At 40.8% G+C, this 24,377-nt stretch overlaps 1 protein-coding gene and 1 long non-coding RNA gene across 9 annotated transcripts in view; one reads left to right on the top strand and one right to left on the bottom strand.

The window, feature by feature from the left end:
• Nucleotides 1-15,192, bottom strand: part of LOC109493764 — a 34,060-nt gene extending 18,868 nt beyond the window's left edge. Inside the window, exon 1 of the long non-coding RNA XR_006588697.1 lies at nucleotides 15,063-15,192. This is a non-coding gene — a long non-coding RNA (uncharacterized LOC109493764). The remainder of the gene's footprint in view (nucleotides 1-15,062) is intronic.
• A 65-nt stretch (nucleotides 15,193-15,257) lies between these two features.
• Nucleotides 15,258-24,377, top strand: part of KIF27 (kinesin family member 27) — a 101,808-nt gene continuing 92,688 nt past the window's right edge. For 6 of the 8 annotated variants that reach the window (XM_045043005.1, XM_045043004.1, XM_023242211.2 and 3 more), the window contains exons 1-2: nucleotides 15,261-15,395; nucleotides 21,477-21,845. In XM_045043005.1, the coding sequence (XP_044898940.1) occupies nucleotides 21,548-21,845 (298 nt within the window). In that variant the 5' untranslated portion in view covers nucleotides 15,261-15,395; nucleotides 21,477-21,547. Of the gene's footprint in view, nucleotides 15,396-18,346; nucleotides 18,552-21,476; nucleotides 21,846-24,377 lie in introns of those variants that run through there. The other 2 variants (XM_045043001.1, XM_045043002.1) reach the window with 2 other exon arrangements.

Below are 24,377 nucleotides of genomic sequence, written 5' to 3'. Positions count from 1 at the left end.
TTGATGACTCGGTTTCCTTTAATAGCTTTTGCTTTGTAACAAGTTCAAAAACATTTTGGCCTTTTTTTTTTCTTTCATATTTCACTAATTCTTCAGTGGCCGCCAGATGATTTGCCTGTGTAAACTCAAGTACGTTAGCCATGGGACCAAGTCAGTGTCCTCCAGCCAAAGCAAGGGGGAGGATTTAAGAAGCCACGTTCTCTCTAGATTGGGCGCTGTCAGAAAACGGGCAATTCGACCCCTGGCTATCTCAATAAATCTTGTCTATAAGGAGGGCAGGCTAGAGTGAGGAAAAAGTTGAAATTGGTAAGACAGATGTCATTCACTTTAGCCAAGATAGAAGCACGTTTGGTACTACGTGCATGGCACCATGGCCTTGTTTTTGTCTGTGCTTGGACACATTTATCAAGGGGCCTTATTTCACCTCACTTTATCATAGTCTTGGGTAGTAACCTTGTCTGATGTGGGTGTTCTGGGGGATTGTGTTCAGCAGGAGCACACCACGTGGAGCTGTACCAGGCCAGCCTTCGTCAGGGGCTGTTTTTGTCCCTTCGGCAGCCTTTAGCTTCCCCCTGATTAGTGCTAAAGAAATTAATAGATTTCATTCGATTGAATTCAGAAATCGTTTATTGGGCTCCTTCACTGTTCTCCCTCCCCTGAAGCTGAATGGGTAATAGTTTAATAACCTGGTTGAGGAGGTACAGGTTTTATGAGCCACAGTATGCTATTTAGGAATCAGCCCTGAGGCAACTGCACCTTCTTTTTCCTTGTGAGTCTGTGATCCATCTCTCCCAGATCTCTTAGATCACTTTTTTTTTTTTTTTTTAATTTTGGTTTTAGGAGCACCTGGATGGCTTAGTCGGTTAAGCGTCCGACAGGCTCAGGTCATGATCTCACCGTTTGTGAGTTCGAGCCCTGCATAGGGCTATCTGTCTGCTGTAAGCACAGAGCCCCCTTTGGATTCTGTGTCTCCCTCCCTCTCTCTGCCCCTCCACTGTTCGCTCTCTCTCTCTCTCTCTCTTTCAAAAATAAACATTAAAGAAATTTTTTTAAACTTTGGTTTTCGATGCCACTATCAAAGATAAAACCTGAACAAGTAAGGGAATGGATCTTGTTCAGTATTTGCAATATGAAGGGCACCCGAGATCCAAAGACTAGAGTCCCTTGGCAGGGTGATGGTGGCCTAGCCTTTTATAGGGAGCAGTAGACAAGTTACAGGTGGGGGGATTTACAGGTGGGGTTGTTTTGCAACCAGAAGTTTCAGTTCACTGGACAGGATTTCCCAGTGATTATCTCCGTGTCTAGCTAGTTTCAGGGGGACAGACAGTTCTAATCTTAGGTAATCATTAACAATACAAAGAATGAGGAATTGGGAGAGGCTGTGTCTGGCCTTGTTAGCAGGTTTAGGCAAAAGGGAAAAGATACGTGTTGGACCCTGTCACAGGTGAACAAGGGAGACATGAGACTCAATAGTTAATCTTATTTAAGTCACTTAGAGAAGGGTGGTCCTTTTGGATAAACTGTTTCCCAGAACATAAAAGGGTGGGGGATTTCAAAAAACAAAAGGCTGGAGAGGGGCGTGTAATAGGTCAATTTATAAGATATCGGAAAGCTTATTATATATAAGTTCGGCTTAAACTCACCTTTCATAAATAATTGAGATAAAAGGCTTATACAGTCCCCTACTAGGGTTATCGGAAATTACTAACCGCCCTATCTCACTTCTGTAACCTCGCCTGCTTGCTAAATAGATAATTTAGGATGCAAAATGCTCCCCCACCCCTTCTACCAAGATCTGGCCTAGGCAAGACCAACATGTAAAAAGTCACGTACTCGCTGCCCCGCGGCATCTTAGGTGTCTAAACTATGATTGATCATTTTAAACCCTCTTAGGACAAAGACCTTTAAATTGATAGGTTCCCGCCCAAACTAACGTCTGTGTGTCACAATATAATTGGCTACCATGAAATGTTGTAAATTGTAATTGTTTACATATTGACTTGCTAAAATCCATATAAGCTCACTACTACCTTTGTTCGGGGCCATTCTCTGCACTTTCCTCCTTAAGATCAGGAGATCAGATTTGGCCCGGCCGTGAATAAAATCTTGCCTCGCTTCTATTCGGCGTCTGGTGGTCTTTTTCGACAGCACCCTGTTTCAGGGTGCCTGGGTGGCTCAGTTGGTAGGGTGTCCAACTTGGGCTCAGGTCATGACCTCGCGGCTTGTGGGTTTGTTCGTGCCCTGCATCGGGCTCTGTGCTGACAGCTCAGAGCCTGGAGCCTGCTTCGTTCAGATTCTGTATCTCACTCTCTGCCCCTTCTCCGCTCATGCTCTATCTCTGTCTCTCAAAAATAAATAAATGTTAAAAAAAAAAAAGTTAAAAAGAAAAGTTTGGAGAAACTTAATGTCAGTGTTTTCTTAAAGTACAGACCTCAGGTTGAATGTTGTCACCATCAATTCTTTCTTGTGCCTGGGTAATTGGTTGGAAATAAATTAGGCTGTCACAGCCTAGACAACATTTTTATTTGCTCATTTCTTTTATTTGCTCTCAAACCATGGGAGGTAATGACCCTCAAAGTAAGGAAGTCCAGAACTGTGAATTCTCCACAGTATAAAATGTCTGGAGTTAAGATCCAAGGGCCCGGGGTTGCCCTCAGGGGACTCATTATATGCTCACTGCCTTGGTTCTGTCATCAGCTTTTGAACAAATCAGTTAAAATCTCTATGTCTATTTAATTTACATACGAAATGGGATAATCTGACTCTGATTTTTTAGTTCTGGTTCCAATTTCCTTTTTATTCATTTTATTTTATTTTTTTAATGTTTATTTATTTATTTTTGAGAGAGAGAGCATGAGCAGGGGAGGGGCAGAGAGAGAGGGAGAGAGAGAATCTCAAGCAGGCTCCACGCTGCCAGCACAGAGCCCAATGCGGTGCTTGACCTCACCAACCACAAGACTATGACCTAACCCAGCAACAAGAGCTGGACACTTAACCAACTGAGCCACCCAGGCATCCCCCAATTTCCTTTTTAAATCATTTTATAAAATATATGCATGCCTCAAATCATTTATAGGATGAGGAAGGATGAGACTGTGGTGGTTCATTTTATGTGTCAGGTTGGCTAGGTTACAGTGGCCAGTGGTTTGGTCAAACACCAGTCTAGATATTTTTCAGATATGACTAACATTTATAATCAATAGAGGAGTAAAGCAGCTATACCCTATTAAATGGGTGGGCCTCATCCAATCATTTGAAGGCCTTAAGAACAAAAACGGAGGTTTTCAGAAGCAGAAACAACTCTGCCTCAAGACTGAAACGTAGAAACCCTGCCTCACTTCCCCACTTGCTCATGCAGATTTTAGACTGAAGACCATAACATCAATTCTTATCTGAATATCCAGTTTGCTAGCTTGCCCATCAGGTTTGGGGCTTGCCGGCTCCCACAATCACACGAGCCAATTCCTTAGAATAAGCCTCACTTTTTCTCTCTCTAGAGGGATGGACGGGTAGATAGACAGATATAGATTATATATCTATCTCCATTTCTCTATATATTCTAGTTTCTGTTTCTCTGGAGAACCCTAATACAGGTATGAATAAGTAATATGGCAAAATAGCTCCTATCTAACTCAAGAATATTGAATATAATTTTTTTAATGTTTTATTTATTTTTGAGAGAGAAAGAGAGCATGAGCAGGGGAGGGGCAGAGAGGGAGGGAGAAACAGAATCCGAAGCAAAGTCCAGGCTCTGAGGTGTCAGCACAGAGCCCAACACGGAGCTCAAACTCACAAGCCATGAGATCATGACCTGAGCCCAAGTTGGAGGCTTAATAGACTGAGCCACCCACGTGCCCCAAGAATATTGAATATAAGATTAAAAATTAATAAATTTATGGTGGGACTAAATCATTTGCAGGATTTCTTTCTGGTATAAAATTCACTGACTAAAGTCATTAGAAGTTTGGAGAAATATATTATTACGGCATTCATCCAAGTTTCTCTTTTTCCCATAAACTACATTCCTTCTTTTCCTTTTCATTTCTGCTTTTTAAAAATGTCTTTATCTTGAGAGTAAGAGAGAGAGAGGAGGGAAGGGATGGAGAGAGAGGGACAAAGGATCTGAAGTGGGCTCCAGGCCGACAGCAGAGAACCAATGTGGGACTCGAATTCACAAACCGTGAAGTCATGACTTGAGCTAAAGTTGGTTGCTTAACCAACTGAGCCACTCAGGCACCCCCGCCCCTTTCTGTTTTGATTTATCCCATTGGGTTTAGTTTCAAGTGAAAGAAACCAGGCTGAAACTAGCTTAGTGAAAAATGAAATGTATAATGATATATATAAAAAAAAAAAAGAGGGCCACCTAGGTGGCTCAGTCGGTTAAGCATCCAATTTCAGCTCATGTCATGATCTCATGGTTTGTGGGTTCGAGCCCCCCGTCAGACTCTGTGCTGACAGCTCAGAGCCTGGAGCCTGCTTCAGATTCTGTGTCTCCCTCTCTCTCTGCCCCTGTCCTGTTTGCGCTCTGTCTCTCTCAAAAATAAATAAATACTTAAAAAAAAAAAAAAAAAAAGATAAGTCCAGGGAAAGGGCTGGCTTTCCCCATACCTAGTTATGGTCCAGAGATTAAAATGCACAAAGACCACACCTTGTTTTTCTTCTTGCACTGTTGGAAGAGCTCACTCTAACAGCTAGTGATTCCAGGTCACAGAGTGCAAATCTTTGCCAGTAGCACAAGCCAAAGCCTGGGGCTTGGCTGCTGAGCCTGGCTTGAGTCCCAAGTCCCCTACCACTGTGTCCCCGCTGTGGCCTGGGGCAAAGGCCAAGTGATTGGCTGGCCTAGCAGGTAGAACAGGGGCAATTCTTGAGGAAATAGAGAAGGTAGGAAGAAGAGGAATGGTAGGCAGCCCCCAAACCTTGTGTTCTGCACCTTTGGAAGTTCAGAACTCTTCAGCAGATGAGGATCATTTCAAGTTGGGAACTCTGCCGAAGAAAAGCTGGGAAAGGGGTAGGGCTGCATTCTGAATTGGTCTAGGAAAGCAACTAATTCAATTTCCTGTCTGAAGGTGGGAAAAACCTAGTAACTCCCTTCTTTCACTATTCCTATTTTAGCATTCTCAGGATAGACTGAGGATTATTTTAGGTGAATTAATTAGTGTTCTTTGGTTGCAGGAATGGAATTCAATTATTAAGGCACAATAACTTTGATGAAGGCTGAGTTAAAACGAAAAGAAACAATAATGGTTTCCTAATGGTGTTTAATAAGAAGTCTAGAAATACTCTGAAGAGTGAAAATGGTCTTTGGACAGTAAGTAAAAAATATAAAAATCTATGAGTTTATAATCACCATACTCCAAAAGAAGAAACCCTATTGGTTGACTTTAGAGCTTGCTAGGGACCAATTCATTATTCTCAAAATCAATAAATGGAAGGGAAAAAAACCAAGCACGAATCCTGTCATTCCTGTACTGACTGCTGTACTGTTTTCAGATTAACCCCATAGAGGGAAAGCTCTTCTTTATTTTTTTATTTTTTTATTTTTTCTTAATGTTTATTTATTTTCGAGAGAGACAGAGTGTGAGTGGGGGAGAGGGAGAGAGAGAGAGAGAGAGGGAGACATAGAATCTGAAACAGGCTCCAGGCTCTGAGCTATCAGCACAGAGCCAGATGCAGGGCTCAAACTCAGGAATGGGAGATCATGATCTAGGCCAAAATTGGACGCCCAACGAACTGAGCTACCCAGGAGCACTTTCTTCCTTTTTTTTATTCTCAAGTTAGATAACATACAGTGTAGTCTTGACTTCAGGAGCAGAATTCAATGATTCATGGCTTACGTAAAACAAGTGCCTTCCTTAATGCCCATCACCCATTTTCCCCACCCCATCCACCCTCAGTTTGTTGTCTGTCTTTAAGAGTGTCTTATGGTTTGCCTCCCTCTCTGTTTCTATCTTTTTCCTTCCCTTTCCCTATGATCATCTGTTAAGTTTCTCAAATTCCACATATGAGTGAAATCATGTGATATCTGTCTTTCTCTCACTGACTTATTTCACTTACCATAATACCCTCCAGTTCCATCCATGTTGTTGCAAATGGCAAGATTTCATTTTTCATCACTGAATAATATTCCATTGTGTGTGTGTGTATGTGTGTGTATACTACATCTTCTTATATATGTGGTATATATACATATATATATATGCCATATATATATATGCCACATATATATATATATATGCCACATGGTATATATATATATATATATATATATATATATATATATGCCACATCTTCTCAATCCATTCATCAGTTGATGGACATTTGGGCTTTTTCCATAATTTTCCATAATTTGTTGATAGTGCTACTATAAACATTGGGGTACATGTGCCCCTTCGAATCAGCACTCCTGCATCCTTTGGATAAATTAAATTCCTCGTAGTGCAATTGCTGGGTTGTAGGGTAATTCTATTTTAATTTTTTGAGGAATGTCCACACTGGGAAACTCTTCTTTATAAAATAATTCCAGCTACTAAATGTGAAAAGGAAAATTAGAATTATAATATTACCATTTTGGAATCCCCAGTGAAATAATAGATCTGGAAAATGATCATCAATGTCTGTTCAAGCCATGAGGTAAAATGTTGATGGGGAACTTTTTAAATGGATGGATTAGGCTGGAGGCATGTGAACTCACTAGTAATGTTAACATTGCTCAAAGTGGAATATGCAGACATTATGTGCTTCCTGGTGTGTTACAACAGGAAGTATACAGACCTGTATGTATGAATTACTCTTGCCAGAAACACTGAACTATGAATCTAATCAGGAATCTAGATCTAACTGCTAGTTTTCAGGAAATGTAGGAAATACAGGAACAAGTTAAAATTAAATGACAACACAAAGATGCGATTGCCAGATCTAAGAATGTGAGTGTTCTGAAGGACAAATGGTGCTGTTTCTTCAATAGATGAAAGGTTTTTTTTTAAAAAGCTATTTAATTTTTTAAAATATATATTTTTTTCAAAACTATGGGGGTTGGCAAAAACGTAGAGAAAAGGAAAGCCTTGTGTGCTGTTGGTGGGAATGTAAATCAGTACAGTCACTGTGGGAACAGTATGGCAGTCCCACAAAAAAATAAAAATAGGATTACTATATAATCCAGCAATTCCACTTTTAGGTATATACCCAAAAAAGTTGAAAGCAGGATCCTTTTTTTTTTTTTAAGTTCATTTATTTATTTTGAGAGAGAGAAAGACAGAGAGAGCACATGCACACACATATGTGTGTGACTGGGGAAGGGGTGGAAAGAGAGAGGGAGAGGGAGAAAGAGTGTCCCAAGCAGGCACCATGCTGTCAGCACAGAGCCTGAAGCAGGACTCGATCCCATAAACGGTGAGATCGTAACCAGAGCCGAAATCAAGACTTAGACACTTAACCAACTGAGCCACCCAGGTGTTCCTGAAAGCAGGATCTTGAGGAGATAATGTGTAGTACATGCTTGTGCATAGCAGCATTACTTGCAATAGTCAAAAGTTGGAAAACAACCTACGTATCCAATGAGAGACAGGTAAAGAGACAAAATGTGGTATATCTGTATAATGGAATATTACTCAGCCTTTAAAGGAAGGAAGTTCTGACACATGCTACAACATGAATGAATCTTGAGTACCTTTAATGGGTATAGAGGTTCAGTTTTGCAAGATAAAGAGAGTTCTGGGGACTGGCTGCATAACAATGGTGAACGCACTTAATACTACTGAATCGTACATTTAAAAATGGTTAAGATGGAAAATTTCATGTAATGTGTATTTTACCACAGTTTTGAAGAAGGTAGAAGATAACTGTCATTGAATGCAAGATAATTAAGGGACATATCAACTGAATGCTACATGTGGACCTGATTTGATCAAATACACTGTTAGAGAGTAAGCAAGGGAGAGGGATACATTATGTAGAGAGCGACACCTGTGTTCAATCTTTGGGGAGGCAGTGTTGACTTTGTCATCTGACACACCCAGGCTTCAGTCATGCCTCTGTCACTTATCAACCATGTAACCTTGAGCAAATTACTTGTTTTCTGTTTTTAATTTTTTTTTAATTTTCTTACATTTATTTATTTTTGAGAGACAGAGCGTGAACAGGGGAGAGGCAGAGAGAGAGGGAGACACAGAATCCGAAGCAGGCTCTGGGCTCTGAGCTGTCAGCACAGAGCCCATGTGGGGCTCGAACCCATGAACCGTGAGATCATGACCTGAGTTGAAGTCAGATGCTTAACCAACTGAGCCACCCAGGCACCCCTGGTTTTAATTTTTTAACTTCTGTAAACACTTATTGAATCTCTGCAATGAGCTTTATATTTACTATCTTTTAAAAATGCGGGGGCGCCCGGGTGGCTCAGTCAGTTATGTGTCCGACTTCGGCTCAGGTCATGATCTCGCGGTCCGTGAGTTCGAGCCCCGCATCGGGCTCTGTGCTGACAGCTCAGAGCCTGGAGCCTGCTTCCGATTCTGTGTCTCCCTCTCTCTCTGACCCTCCCCCGTTCGTGCTGTGTCTCTCTCTGTCTCAAAAAAAAAAAAAAAAAAAAAAAACAGAAACAAAAAAAAAGTTAAAAATGTTTATTTATTTATTTATAATTTTTTTTTCTTGGTGGATCTGAGTTTTATTTTACACCAGCAGACTCAGAGGAGATCCTTCTCCAGAGATCTGAGCCTATTTATAATTTTTAAAAATTTTATTATTTGTTTTGAGAGAAAGAGAGCTGGGGAGGGGCAGACAGAGGGGAAGACAGTGAATTCCAAGCAGGCTCCTTGCTGTCAGCACAGAGCCCAGTGTGAGGCTTTATCTCACAAATCATACATAAGATCATGACCTGAGTCGAAATCAAGAGTCAGAAGCTCATCCAACTGAGCCACCCAGGCATCTGAATATTTACTCTCTGTTAAACACTGACTGTGCTCAATAGTGTGGACAAAAAATAATACATGGTCTCTGCTGATTCTGGAAAATTGATCAATGCAACAGAATAGAGAACCCCTCAAGTAAGCCCATGAATATGTGGGAGTTTGTCCTATTTCATTGGTTCTAAGACAATTGTTTTTGACATTTCACTTCTATATACATGAACTATCTGAAGTTATATGAAATATATTTTCTAATTCAAAATAATCTGACTTGGGGTTTCTGTTACTCATAACATAAAGCACGCTAATGATAAACTCTTCAACAAAGTTTTGTTTTTTTTTTTTTTCTTAAGTAAACCCAAGTTGGTTTCTGTTCCTTGGAACGAAGACTCTAATTGATTCAACTATAAAAATAACCTTTAGGGGCACCTGGGTAGCTCAGACAGTTAAGCATCTGACTTCAGCTCAAGTCATGATTTCATGGTTTGTGGGTTTGAGCCCCCATGTCAGGCTCTGTGCTGACAGCTCAGAGCCTGGAGCCTGTTTTGGAGCTCTGTTTCAGAGCCTGGAGCCCTCCCCCACTCACACTCACTCTCTCTCAAAAAATGAATAAACATTAAAAATATTAAAAATACCCAGATCAGTGATGTATTTCGAATATCATTTAAAAAATGACCATTAACCCAGTGTTGCTGACAGTTACCACTTCAGTGAATTTTGTTGAATATTTTTACTATCTTGTGTTTTTATATGTCTTTCTCCCCTGAACAAAATTGAGAAAATTATCATTCTAGCTACCTAACAATTTTTTAAGTGATTTTATTTTTAAAGAATCTCTACCCCCAACCTGGGGCTCAAATTCACAACCCTGAGATCAAGAGTCACATGTTCCACTGACGGAGCCAGCCAGGTACCCCTCTAGCTACCTAACAATTTTTGAGTTCTATGTGCTTTATTCCTACTTTCAAACTGCACAACAACTTTATGAAGTAGGGGCAAGTTTTATCCCGATTCTTCAGGTGAGAAAAGTTGATATTATTTTGTATCCTTAATCTGTAACCATTCTCCTATACCAATTTTTTGTAAATATGAGCTTCAATGAGTACATAAGATTCTTTTTTAAATGCACTATTAATTCATCAGTCCCTTTCATTGAACATATATGTAATTTCCAAGTTTTTGATATTACAAATAGTATAATAAACATTCTTGCACATGATTCTTTATTTTCTTAGGAAGATGACAAGAGATGCGATTATGTATAAAAGTGACTGTCTCCCTAAATATTTGCATTTACATTATGAAAACTTGCTGCCAACTTTACAGGTGAGAATGGTTTGTTGTTTTAATTTGCATTGCTTGATTTATTAGTGAAGTAAAATGTCACTGAAATGCAAGCCAGACTTCAGCTTTCTTGTAATCTGCCTTCTAGGTCCACATGGTCAATCTCTGGTTTTGTCTAGCACTAGACTGGACTTGAGGACTCGCGTATCTTTTATTTATTTATTTATTTGTTTGTTTGTTTGTTTGTTTGTTTATATGCTTATTTTTATTACAGGTGCCCTGGGACTAGGATATCTTTTAAGTCCCTACAAAACAACCCTCTGTCACAATGCCTCAGTTAGCAATACAGACTTTATTAAAGATTTTGCAGGAGAGAGAGGGGAAGGGTCCATGCTGCACACCTCTCAGCATACAACCTAAAGATCCCTGTTGGCCATTTCTGTTCTCTCTGGAATTCCCTCAGCAGCTATCCTCTCCTTCTTCTCTGAGCCTCTCAACACCTTCCGTTTCCTCCATCTTCCTCATTCTTTCTCAAGAGCACTCAAATAATTCTTCTTTTGGTCTCATATGAGCAACATTATCCTCTTTCCTGAAGCCTGGGTACCAGCCAACTCAAACCCAGCTGTGGACTCGCAAAGCATCTTCTCAGCAAAACTGTGTCTCTCCTTTCCAGCTGTTAAAAGGTAATATTCTCCATGGCGTTGAAAGAGGACTTCAACTACCTCCATTTTGACCTCAAACTTTCAAATTAAGTTCTTCTTTCCAGCTTATCTCCCCCCCTGCCCTGCGTTTTAAAGTTTATTTATTTATTTTGAGAGAGACAGAAAGAGTGTGAGCAGGGGAGGGGCGGGGGGGGGGGGAGAGAATCCCAAGTAGGCTCCATGCTGTCATCGCAGAGCCCGATGTGGGGCGAGAACCCAAGAACTGTGAGATCATGACCTGAGCTGAAACCAAGAGTTGGATGCTTAACCAACTGAGCCACCCACGTTCCCCTTTCCAGCTTATCTCTTAACTCAGGCAAAGGATCCTGTGAGCAAAGCATCCCCTGATGGGAATCGAAACTACCCCCTTCCCCCCAAGCAATAAGGACTGCCCTGAGCAAGCAAAACCCCACGTGATTGACCCCAAGACAATGATTAATTTGACCTTCACTGCCTACTTGCACATACCCACCAAACTTTTGACCCACATTTCCCTTATTTAAATGTGGAAATATCTTCAGCACTTTGGAGACAGTCTTTGAGATGCTAGTCTGTTGTCTTCCCAGTGTTGGCCTCACTGAAATAAATTCCTTTCCTGTTTCACCACCACTAGTCTCTCTGCCTTTGGGTTTTGTCAGCGTCCAGTGGCCGAACCTGGTCGGTTTGGGCCTCCCCGAGCCAGGTGCTCTTGCGCTTCTGTGCTCGGCTGCATCACAGAAAGGCTACAGGAAAAGGACATCTGTGTCCTACATAGATCACTAGAGAAGGTGTGGAGGATGGATTTGTGAGGGCAAGACTGGAGACATGGAGAAATCATAGGTTCTCACCCTGCCAAGTGTGAAAGTGCAGGCTGCTCCATTCCAGTGCCAACCACCTGCCGCATTCAGCTGCTCTGCTTCAGTCTAGAGAGGCACAGAGGCCCATTAACCAGCCTCTACCCCTAGTCGCGGGAAGGACACCAGAAGGCCAGTTTCCTCTTGGTGCAGCTCTCTGGGTCACTCTTAGAGCCTCCTTTGACTTAGTAGGAAAGCCTTTCATGTGTGAACCCTCTATTCCCCACGCCACAAGGCCGAGACCCCATGACTCTCTCCTTGGCACTCCCAAGTCCCACTTATAAAGACTTTGAAAGGAGATAGGGTTGGAGTTGGAATGGAGTTAGCTTTGTTCTGCTGTCATCCTGGATGGTGTGGGAGGAGATGACAATGACTGGTATCCACTTTACAGTTTGGGGAACTTTACAATTTGGGGAACTACCAGACAATGACTGGTACCCACTTTACAGTTTGGGGAACTCCTTAAAAAGGAGTTCTAAAGATTCAAAATAATTAGTGAATTCACGTCTTTGGGTTTTAAAAATTCAAAATACAGGTTTCCCTGCTACCCGGAAGTAGCATGGTCCTGCAAAAACTTTTGTAAGCCAAAATGGTGTAAAGCAAACAAGCAATTACCCTTAATTTTTATGGAAAAAATTTTGAGCATTCCAAGACCCCCAAATACCTTCTCTTTTATTTTTATTTATTCTTATTTTTATTTTATTTTTTTTAACGTTTATTTATTTTTGAGACAGAGAGAGACAGAGCATGAATGAGGGAGGGTCAGAGAGAGAGGGAGACACAGAATAAGAAACAGGCTCCAGGCTCTGAGCTGTCAGCACAGAGCCCGACGCGGGGCTCGAACTCACAGACTGTGAGATCATGACCTGAGCCAAAGTTGGACGCTTAACTGACTGAGCCACCCAGGCACCCCAAAATACCTTCTCTTAATTCTTTTCTGATACCTTAGGGCACATCTTGCTAACAGATGCACAAAATAAATCGAGATAAAGCATAGATGCTCACAGACAAGTTCAAAGCTATGGGGGCTTGATGCTGAGGTGCTCAGTATAGTTCCCTTGAAGGCAGTTGGTGGGGCCACTCTTGTTTCCCGGGTGCCTGCTGCCTCTATACTGTAAAGATTGGCTGCAAAACAAACCTATTGTGGCTTTTGCCTTTTATCATAAAAGCGAAAATCCTCTTCAGATTTCTTCGGTTAATGAAAAGAGGTAACTAATGTAGATCTTTCAGCCAAGAGGTATAATGTGAACTTTTGAAAAGCAGGGGATACTTGTAATTCAATTTAATAACTAAGCACTTTTTTTTTCCACCTTCACTTCTAAGTTCCATGAGAGAAGGGATGCTTTTTGAAAATGCTTAGATTGTGGGGCGCCTGGGTGGCTCAGTCAGTTGAGTGTCCGACTTCAGCTCAGGTCATGATCTCATGGTTTGTGGGTTTGAGCCCTGCGTTGGGCTCTGTGCTGACAGCTCAGAGCCTGGAGCCTGCTTCAGATTCTGTGTCTCCTTCTCTCTCTGCCCCCTCCCCCACTTGTGCTTTGTCTCTCTCTGTCTCTCAAAAATAAATAGATGTAAAACAAGAATTTTTTTTTAATTAAAAAAAAATGCTTAGATTGTGAGGGGTGCCTGCCTGGCTTAGTCAGTAGATCATGCGACTCTTGATGTCAAGGTCGTGAGTTCAAGCCTCATGTTGGGTGTAGAGATTACTTTAAAAAAGAAAAGAAAAATCTCTTGGGAGAAAACACTTAGATTGTGCTATTAAAAATGGGAGGCATTGAGGCATTTAAAAGTAAATAGGAAGGGTTCCTGAGTGGCTCAGTCAGTTAAGTGAGCGACTTCATCTCAGGTCATGATCTCATAGTTCTTGAGTTCAAGCCCAGCATGGGGCTCTGTGCTGATAGATCAGAGCCTGAAGCCTTCTTCTGGTTCTGTGTCTCCCAATCTCTCTGTCCCTCCCCTGTTCATGCTCTTTCTCTCAAAAATAAATAAACATTGGGGGCGCCTGGGTGGCGCAGTCGGTTAAGCGTCCGACTTCAGCCAGGTCACGATCTCGCGATCCGTGAGTTCGAGCCCCGCGTCAGGCTCTGGGCTGATGGCTCGGAGCCTGGAGCCTGTTTCCGATTCTGTGTCTCCCTCTCTCTCTCTGCCCCTCCCCCGTTCATGCTCTGTCTCTCTCTGTCCCAAAAATAAATAAACGTTGAAAAAAAAAATTAAAAAAAAAATAAATAAACATTGGGGCACCTGGGTGGCGCAGTCGGTTAAGCGTCCGACTTCAGCCAGGTCACGATCTCGCGGTCCGGGAGTTCGAGCCCCGCGTCAGGCTCTGGGCTGATGGCTCAGAGCCTGGAGCCTGTTTCCGATTCTGTGTCTCCCTCTCTCTCTCTGCCCCTCCCCCGTTCATGCTCTGTCTCTCTCTGTCCCAAAAATAAATAAACGTTGAAAAAAAAAATTAAAAAAAAAAATAAATAAACATTGGGGCACCTGGGTGGCGCAGTCGGTTAAGCGTCCGACTTCAGCCAGGTCACGATCTCGCGGTCCGGGAGTTCGAGCCCCGCGTCGGGCTCTGGGCTGATGGCTCAGAGCCTGGAGCCTGTTTCCGATTCTGTGTCTCCCTCTCTCTCTGCCCCTCCCCTGCTCATGCTCTGTCTCTCTCTGTCCCAAAAAAAAAAAAAAAAAAAAAAAAAAAAAAGTTGAAAAAAAAATAAACATTAAAAAAAAGATTTTTTTTAAGTAAATTAGAAAAGTTAAACATAGAATAACCATATGACCCAGATCCCAGGTCTATACCAAAAGAACTAAAACAGATGTTAAACAAATACATGCACAAATACTTGTACATGAATGTTTCTAACAGCATTATTCATATTAGCCCAAAGTGGAAACAACCAGCGTATCCATCAAGAGATGAGTGGATAAATAAAAGGTGGTAAGTCCACACAATTGAATATTATTCAGCATCAAAAGGAATAAAATTACTGATACATGCTACAACATGGGTGGACCCGGAAGACATTGTTTAGCAAAAGAAGCCAGACACAAAAGGCCACAAATTGTATGATACCCTGAATACAAAGTGCCCCCAATCTGTAGATTCATACAGACAGAGAAAGTAGATTAGTGGTTGCCAGGGACTGCATCAGAGGGGAACTGGAGAGGCTGCAAACTGACACGGGGATCTCCTTTTGTGGTGATGAAAATGTTTTGGAACCAGAGGTGATGGTTGCACAGCATTGAGAATGCCTTCATGTACACCTTAAAGCGGCTTGATGTATGTTATACGAACATTACTTCAATAAAAATAAACTGAATTAGCAGCTAAAATATGGAAACGCAACGTGAATCTTTCTTACGTTCAGTTTACAAACTGGTGGTGAGTGACTTCGGTCGGCACGCTGAAAGCAGTCCCCTGCGAGTTGGCTTTGTAGCCACACCTGGAGGTGGTCTCTAGGCGGCCAGCGCAGCGCTCCTCTCGGTGGGGCGGGGCTCCTCGGGGGCGGGGCTCGTCGGGGGCGCGGCGCAACGGCCGGCCGGGAGGGGGCGCGCTGGCTGCTGGTTTCGCCGTTGCCGGGAGAACCCGCGACAACAAAAGGCGCGGGCGGCGGCGGCGGCGGCCCGGCGGAGCGAAGCTGGGGAGGCCTGTACTGTGCTCGCCGCCGGAGATCAGGGCTTTCTCGAGCCGGTCTGTAAGTGGCGTGCCGGCCTGGCGGGGCTGATGCGGCCGGGTGCGGTGCGGCGCCCTCCCGCCCTAGTGCCGCAGCGCCCGCGCTCTAGCCGTTTCGGGGAGGGGGCGCCGCCTAGGGGTCGGGCGTCAGGGGCCGCCGCGGGACGGCTCGGGGTCGGGGGCGGTTGCGGGGCGGGCAAAGCCGAGGAAGGGCGTTGGAGGGGGCTGAGGTCGTTGCTGGGACCCCTGGAGAACGGCTTGGGGAAGTTGGGTCCCCCTAGGTAGACAGGCCCGGGGATTAGGGACGTGAGCGAACGCCGGACGGGAGCCCCGCCGAGGCTGATCCTGTGTGTTTTTTGTGCCGGTGCTTCCAACTTCGGGAGCTAAACGGGATGGGAAAGCCCATCCCCCCTGGGGGTTTCGTTTTGTCGCTGGTCTCCTTTTTCCGTTGCGGATGTTGAAACTTTGGTGCAACGCTGTAGAAGTCTGAAAGCCCTCTCCCTCAGAGGCAGGTTTGATTGAGAAAGAGAGGGTACCCAAATTCTTTGTTTCAAACACTTTTTTTTTTGTTTTAGTCTCTACACCCAAGATAAGGTTCGAACTCACTATCCGGAGATCAAGAGTAGCAGATTCCGAGGCTAAGCCAGGCAGGCACACCAAAACACTTTTTAAATAACACTTCGCCCCCTCCAAGTTGTCAAATTTTTGTTTTTCCACTTCACTTTCTATATTCTTTATCTAGTCATTTATGCATTTGGGACCTTTTCTGAGATCCTTTTGTGATTCATTGTTAATTTGCTGGGAAATTTCTTACAAAAATATAATTAACAGACCACAATTTTTAGACAATCCACTACTTTTGAAAAGCCGTGGGCACAGGATAGAAACAGTATTAAAAGACACTTCTTTTTGATCAGTGACATGGCATCATTGATCAAAGATTCTCTTGCCTTTACTCAATTTCAAAACTCCATTGAGTATGCCTAAATATTACCAATCAGATTTCCCCTTTCTTTACATTTCTTGGCGAGACAATACACATGCTTCTGGTTACTGCAGTTGACCAGAATCTAAAGTATAAATGCTATGGATTTTTTAAATGCTTAAATTCTTGAATATTACTCTTTTGCAAGCCATATGTTTAAGGGCCTTTATTTATTGGAATAGAATAGAATTTCATTTGCCCTTGTAGCAAAATTGTTTCCTATTGCAAAAACCAAGAAAGTGAAAATATCCCAGTTGCATTCTGCACCTTTTTTTTAGCAGTTTTGTTGGAAGTAGTTAGGTTTGACTTAGCATAGACTATGACTTTTGTTTTAATGTGATGCCATAAACAAACTTTAAAAAGCTAATCTGTATGATAAAAAACTTCAAATATAGATGTTCAGAGACATTTGAGAGAACCAACTTATTCAGCATCTTCATAGTTTCTTTGGAAAAGTTTCCAGTACCAAGTGACTGTGGAGTCATATAGGATACAAGAAAGGATTTATCATACATATGAGTATTTTTTCACAGCCAGTTTTAACTAGAATGATTAAAAGTGACAAGGTGGGGTGCATCTCTTTGTTTTGACCATTACACATAGCATGTTGACTCTGTTTTGGGATTTTACAGCCCAAGGGAGCTGGTATTTTTTTTACTCTCTGAGCTTTTAGTAGACTAATGTATTTGTTACTGTGATCCTTTTCAGACTTTCCCACTCACGAAATTATAATCTGCAGTACTGCTGCAGAGTTTTTTAAAGGCTAGTGAATATTAAATATGTCTTCATTATCATCTCCATAGCAAGTAGTGCCGAAAATGTTATTTTAGTCTGTTAATAGTCTACTAGGTTACTTAATGATAGTGTTCAAGACTCTCCTTCTCGAAAGAGCCCAGCCACACCCCAAACTGATTATTTTTCATTATCTGCACTTGAAAATTATCATAGACTGTTTGTTACATTTTCTTTTTAGCTTTTATATGGTGTAAGCTTTATCCTACCAAGACTGAACGTTCATGTACAAGTTTTCATAAAAACGTATATTTTTATTTCTCTTGGGTATATACCAAAGAGTGGAGTTGCTGGGTCAAATAATAACTCTGTGTTTTTGAGGAACTGCCAGACTCTTCCGAAGTGGCTGCATCATTTTACAATTCCATTGGGAGTATGTGAAGGTTCCATATTCTATACATCCTAATACTTATTTTGAACTGTCTTAAAAAAATTTAAATATATTAATATCCTTTTTTTTTTTTTTTGAGAGAGAGAGAGAAAATGCGAGCGAGTGGGGGAGAGGCAGAGTGAGAGAACCTCAAGCAGGCTCCACACCTAGTGTGGAGCCCAACACGGCACCTGATCTCACGACCATGAGATCATGACCTGAGCCGAAATCAAGAGTTGCTTTTTTTTTTTGTAATTGAAGCCTTTTTTTAAATTGAAGTGTAGTTGACACACAATGTTACTTCAGTTTCAGGTGAACAGAAAGTCTATATGTTATGCTATGCTTGCCACAAATATAGCTATCATCTGTCACCATGCAGTGCTATTATAAGACCATTGACCCTATGCTGTACTTTTTATCCCCAAGACTCATTCATTTCATAATTGGAAGCCTGTTATCTCCTACTCCCCTTCACCCATTTTGTCCATCCCCCATCCTGCTACCCTCTACTACTGTCAGTTTGTCCTCTATATTTATGGATCTGATTTTGCTTTTTGTTTGTTTTGTTTTTTAGATTCCACATATAAGTGAAATCATATGGGGGCCACCTGGCTGGCTCAGTCAGTGGAGCATGGGACTCTTGGTCTCAGGGTTGTGAGTTCAAGCCTGACATTGGATGTAAAGATTACTTAAAAGAAATAAATAAACTTTAAAAAAAAGAAATAAAAAGAAATCATATGGTATTTGTCTTTCTCTATCTGACTTATTTCATTTAGCATAATACCCTCTCGGTCCATCCATGTTGTTGCAGATGTCAAGATTTCATTCATTTTTACGGCTGAGTAATATTCCATTACCTCCTCCCCCTAAAATCTTGGATTGTGAGTAACTTGGTCTGTGAGTGTTGCGCAGGAGGAGCAAACATTTCTCGTAAACTTTAACTTGATAAATGAGTGATGTCTTGCAATACAAGTAGTACATGATGCCGAACATCACATGATCACAGCTGAGCCAGTGGTTCTGATATACAGGTACTTTGGATTACAAGCCTGTTTCTGGAACAAATTGTGCTTACAAACCAAGGTTTTACTATGTATATTTATATCCCCCACATCTTTTTTTTTTAAAGTTATTGATTTTTAGAGAAAGGGTGTGTGTGTGACCTGGGGAGAAGGAGAGAGAAAATCCTAAGTAGGTTCTGCACTGTTAGTTCAGAGCCCAACTCGGGACTTGATCTGACGAATCATGAGATCATGACCTGAGCTGAAATCAAGAGTCAGATGCTTAACCGACTAAGCCACGCAGGTACCCCATATATACCATGTCTTTTTTATCCATTCATTTATTGATTAACACTTGGGTGGCTTCCATAGTTCCATATCTTGGTTATTGTAAAAAATGCTGCAAGAAACAGGTACATATGTCTCTTTGAATTAGTACTTCCATATTCTTTGGGTAAATACCCAGTAGTGGAGTTACTGGACCATATAGTAATTCCATTTTTAATTTTTTGAGGAACTTCCATACTGTTTTCCAGAGTGGCCGCACAAGTTTGCATTCCCACCAGCAGTGCTTGAGGGTTCCTTTTCCTCCACATCCTTGCTAACATTTGTTATTTCTTGTCTTTTTGATTCTAGCCATCTGACAGGTGTGAAGTGATACCTCATTGTGGTTTTGATTTGCATTTGTGTCATGATGAGTGATGTTGGGCATCTTTTCATGTGTCTGCTATATGATGTCTTTTTGATTATAGCTGTGTTAGTGGGGTTAGAGTAGTAATCTTATTGTAGTTTTGATTGCATTTCCCTACTGGCTAATGATGCTGAGCATCTTTGCCTGTGCTTATTAACCACTTTTATATATTTGAGGAATAAAGCTTTTACATTTGATTAAATCCATTTTATCTGTTTTTCCTTATAAAGCTTATTGCTTTTGCTTTGGTGTTACACCTGAGAAACCATTGCCAAATCCAACGTTACTAAGAGTCACTCTTGTGTTTTCTTCTAAGAGTTTTATAAGTTTCAGCTCTTACATTTAGGTCTATGAATGATTTTGAATTGAATTTTGTATATCATGTGAGTAGGAATCAAACTGCATTCTTATGCATGTGGACATCCAGTTGTCCTATGACCATTTATTGAAAAGTCTATTCTTTCCCCCCATTGAATTGTCTCGGCACTCTTGTCAAAAATTATTTGCCCAAAATATGAGGGTTTATTTCTGGATTCTCAATTCTTCTCCATTGATCTTTTAGTTTGTTTTATACCAGTACCACAATGTCTTAATTACTGTTGCTTGGTTTTAGAATTGGGAAAATGTGTCCTCCAAATTTGTTCTTTTTCAATATTGTTTTAGCTATTCTTTGTCCTTTGAATTTCCATATGGATTCTAGGATAAGCTTGTCAATTTCTGCAGTTCAGCTAAGATTTTTTTTTTTTTAATTTTTTTTTCAACGTTTTTATTTTATTTTTGGGACAGAGAGAGACGGAGCATGAACGGGGGAGGGGCAGAGAGAGAGGGAGACACAGAATCGGAAACAGGCTCCAGGCTCTGAGCCATCAGCCCAGAGCCTGACGCGGGGCTCGAACTCACGGACCGCGAGATCGTGACCTGGCTGAAGTCGGACGCTTAACCGACTGTGCCACCCAGGCGCCCCATCTAAGATTTTGATAGGTGTTGCATAGAATCTGTAGATCAGTTTGGAGAATATTGCCATCTTAACAATACTGTCTTTCAGTCCATGAACATGAGATGTTTTTCCATTTATTTAGATCTTCTTTACTTTCAACAATCTTTTATAATCTTCAGAGTATAAGTTTTACATGTCTTTTATTAAACTTATTCCTATGTATTTTTTTAAGTTTATTTATTTATTTTTTTAATGCTTATTTATTTTTGACAAGAGAGAGAGACAGAGCATGATGGGGGAGGGGCAGAGAGAGAAGGAGACACAGAATCCGAAGCAGGCTCGAGGCTCTGAGCTGTCAGCACAGAGCTCGATGCAGGGCTTGAACTCACAGACCACGAGATCACAACCTGAGCCGAAGTCGGATGCTCAACCGACTGAGCCACCCAAGCACCCCTTAAGTTTATTGTGAGAGAGAATGTGAGTGGAGGAGGGGCAGAGAGAGGGAGAGAGAGAATCCCAAGCAGGCTCTGTGTTGTCAGCGCAGAGCCTGACGTGGGGCTCAGTCTCATGAATCATGAGATCGTGACCTGAGCTGAAATCAAGAGTCTGTTGCTTAACTGACTGAGCCACCCAGGGACCCCAGTATTATATTCTTTTTGATGCTACTGTAAGTGGAATTTTTAAAAATTTTTCAGGTTCCTTATAAGTATAGTGGGCAATTTATTTTTTAATGTATTAATTCTACCAGAAGTCTTCAGAAATAAGTATACCATATTTTAGAAGTAGAAAAGCAGTGTTTCAGTTAGTTTTGATTATTTTTGAATAATCAATAACTTGGTTTCAAGTTATATCATAGAAATCCTTGAGACTATTTTCATGGATTTATTTCTGATATTTGTGGCAAAAAGATGTTACTTTCCAGCACATAGCTATAAAATCTAGTAAAGGGTTTTCTTTCAACACGGGTGTACAATTATTCGGTTATTTCCTTGTCTTAATTTTCTAACTCTCCAGTTATTCAGTATTTAGATTAATGGACTGGGAAACCTATTTTTACTACAGAAAGAATGGCACAATAGAATCCCATGCACTTATCACTTTGCTGCATCATTTACCAACTCCTGGCCTCTACTCCTTAGATTGTTTTGCAATAAATCCAGACATTTCATCTGTAAATTATAGGTGTATTTTTATAAGACAGATTTACTCTTTGGAACCGACTTATATTGGAGGAAAACCTGCTTTAATGGACTTTGCTTGAGAAGATGGTTAATTTATTGGGGTAGAGAAGTCAATAACTAAATTTTGTTTTTATTTTGTTACACAGGAGTCCAGAAATTACATAAAATGGATATTTCTCACACTAGATACTGAATATTAAGTAAAATCTAAGTTGCTATGGAAGAAATACCAGTAAAAGTTGCTGTAAGAATCCGACCTCTGCTATGCAAAGAAGTTCTTCATAATCATCAAGCTTGTGTGAGAGTTATTCCAAACACCCAGCAAATTATCATTGGGAGAGATAGAGTCTTTACTTTTGATTTTGTTTTTGGCAAGAATTCCACTCAAGATGAAGTTTATAATGCATGTATAAAGCCACTAGTGTTGTCGCTCATTGAGGGCTATAATGCAACCGTTTTTGCCTATGGACAAACTGGATCCGGGAAGACCTACACCATTGGAGGAGGCCATGTTGGTAAGATTCTCGTCCTACCTTTGACTTTTATTTGAGACACTAGAATCAAGCTAAAATATAGTAGGTGCTCAGCATATTAATTGTATGAAATAAAGGATAGTCAGATGAGTTCAGAAGATCATCATCTTTGAAAGATTTATTTTTAAATATTGGTGTTTTAGTCAACAGTTTTTTATTGTATTTGCTTGAGGAAACAAGTTTAAGATAATGTTCAGTGTTCAGCCCTTTCCATTTTTTTCCAGTCTTATTGAGATATAATTGACATATACCATTATATTAGTCCAAGGTGTACAATATAATGATTTCTATACATGTATATATTGCAAAATGATTACCACAGTAAGTTTAGTTCACATCGATCACATCATATAGTTCTAAATTTCTTTTTCTTGGATAAGAACTTTTAAGAGCTAATATTTTAGCAGCTTTCAAATACAAAATACAGTGTTGTTAACTGCAGTCACCAATATTGTATATTATTACATCCTCAGAACTTAGTTATAACTCAGAGTTTTTACATCTTGACCACCTTCACCCATTTCCCCCACTCCTTGCCTCTGACAAACCTTTGTCATTTTGAACAGAACTTCAAGTAGAAAGAAATGAGTTAACATGACCAGATTTTGGTCTTTTAACATAGTCCACTTGTAAATATCAGAGTCTTACAACCAAGACTTAGAGGCAGTAGGTAGAATTTGTTATGTGGTTTAAAGTGTCTTTTTTCCCCCCTATTTTTTAGCCAATTTTTATTTTATTTTTTCAGCTTTATAGAGGTACAATTGACAAATAAAATTGTACGATATTTACAGTGTGCATCATGATGATTTGATGAATGTAAACGTTGTCAAAGGATTCCTCCAATGTAGTTAACACATCCATCACCTCACATATAAATACAGATTTCTGTTTTAAATACTGAATATTTTAGAATATAGTTTCTCCTGCTTGTAATTCTAGTTTGGAAAAGGTGAAATTGTTAGGATTTCTTGTAGAGCTGGAAGGAACCTTGAAAATCATCTCTCTTTATTTATAAGTGAGGAGCTCCAGCCATGGAGCAATCACTGAAGGGCTTGCTCAGCTAGAGGGCTAGTGACAGCTGGGATTGAATGCCAAGTCCTCTTTTTTTTTTTTTTTTTTTTTTTTTAACTTTTTTAATGTTTATTTATTTTTGAGAGAGAGAGACAGAGTACACCAGGGGGATGAGGCAGAGAGAGAGGGAGACACAGAATCTGAAGCAGGCTCCAGGCTCTGTGTGTCAGCACAGAGCCCGACGCGGGGCTTGAACTCACGAACTGTGAGATCATGACCTGAGCCGAAGTCGGATGCTCAACCGACTGAGCCACCCGGGCACCCCGCCAAGTCCTCTTTTGAGGACTTGTTTACTGTATTGATTTTTTTTTTTTTTACTAAATGCAAACTTCTGAATGTTGTACATATATATTATTGTCTAAAATTATTGCTACATTCTGTATACGTGTAATGACTCTTAATGTATTTTCTACTTTCCTGCTTCTCAAATATAGAATATGTGACTTTCAGAAACATCTCTTATTACATGTAGGGACTGGTGAGGGGTAGAGTTGGAGTCTGGCTGAGTTGAGGAAGCCCTGATTGCAAAGATTAAATGGAGAGGCCGTTAGTGCCCAGTACCCCCCCCCCCCCCACACCACCATTTTTAGAATCAGTATGACATAGGATTAAGAGGTTAAAGATACTAGGTTATTTTAGGGTCTCAAAAAATTCAAATTTTCTGTTATAAGTTGTGGGGGTTTTTTTTTTTTGTTTTTTTTAGGGCTGTAGCCCCTTTTTTAATTGGCAAGTGTTTTGCGATCTTTAAGACTCAGTATGTTCTTTTTACTAATAGGAGTTATGTTTAGAGCTTGGTGACTTAAGTATAGCTATATTGTTTTTTATTAAGAAGCCATACATACAATTTTAATTCTTTAAGGGAAAAAGTTATTAAGTTTATCTATTCTTGGGGCATCTGGGTGGCTCAGTCAGTTCAATGACAGACTCTTAATTTCGGTTCAGGTCACGATCTCACTGTTTATGAGTTCGAACCCTGCATCAGGCTCTGCACTGACAGTGTGGAGCCTGCTCGGGATTCTCCCTCTCTCCCTCTCTATCTGCCCCTCCCCCTCTCTCTTTCTCTCTCTCTCTCTCTCTTTCTCTCTCAAAATAAATAAATAAACTTAAAAAAAATATTAATAGCTGCTCTAAAGTACTTTATACTTGATAACACCCTTAGAAACAGTTTTTTATTTTATCCCCTAGGTTTTCTTATTCTTTTTATTTTTTTTAATACATATTTTAAAAAATGTTTAACATTTACTTATTATTGAGAGACAGAGAGACAGAGCATGAGCAGGGGAGGGGCAGAGAGAGGAGGAGACACAGAATTGGAAGCAGGCTCCAGGCTCCAAGCTGTCAGCACAGAGCCTGACGTGGGCTTGAGCTCACGAACTGTGAGATCATGACCTGAGACGAAGTTGGACACTCAACCGACTGAGCCACCTAGGCGCCCATCTTTTT

The sequence above is a fragment of the Felis catus genome, chromosome D4 (assembly GCF_018350175.1).
Source record: "Felis catus isolate Fca126 chromosome D4, F.catus_Fca126_mat1.0, whole genome shotgun sequence".
NCBI classification, from domain to species: Eukaryota; Metazoa; Chordata; class Mammalia; order Carnivora; family Felidae; genus Felis; species Felis catus.
Note: the sequence above shows the minus strand (reverse complement) of the source record. Positions and strands in the feature narration are given on the sequence as shown.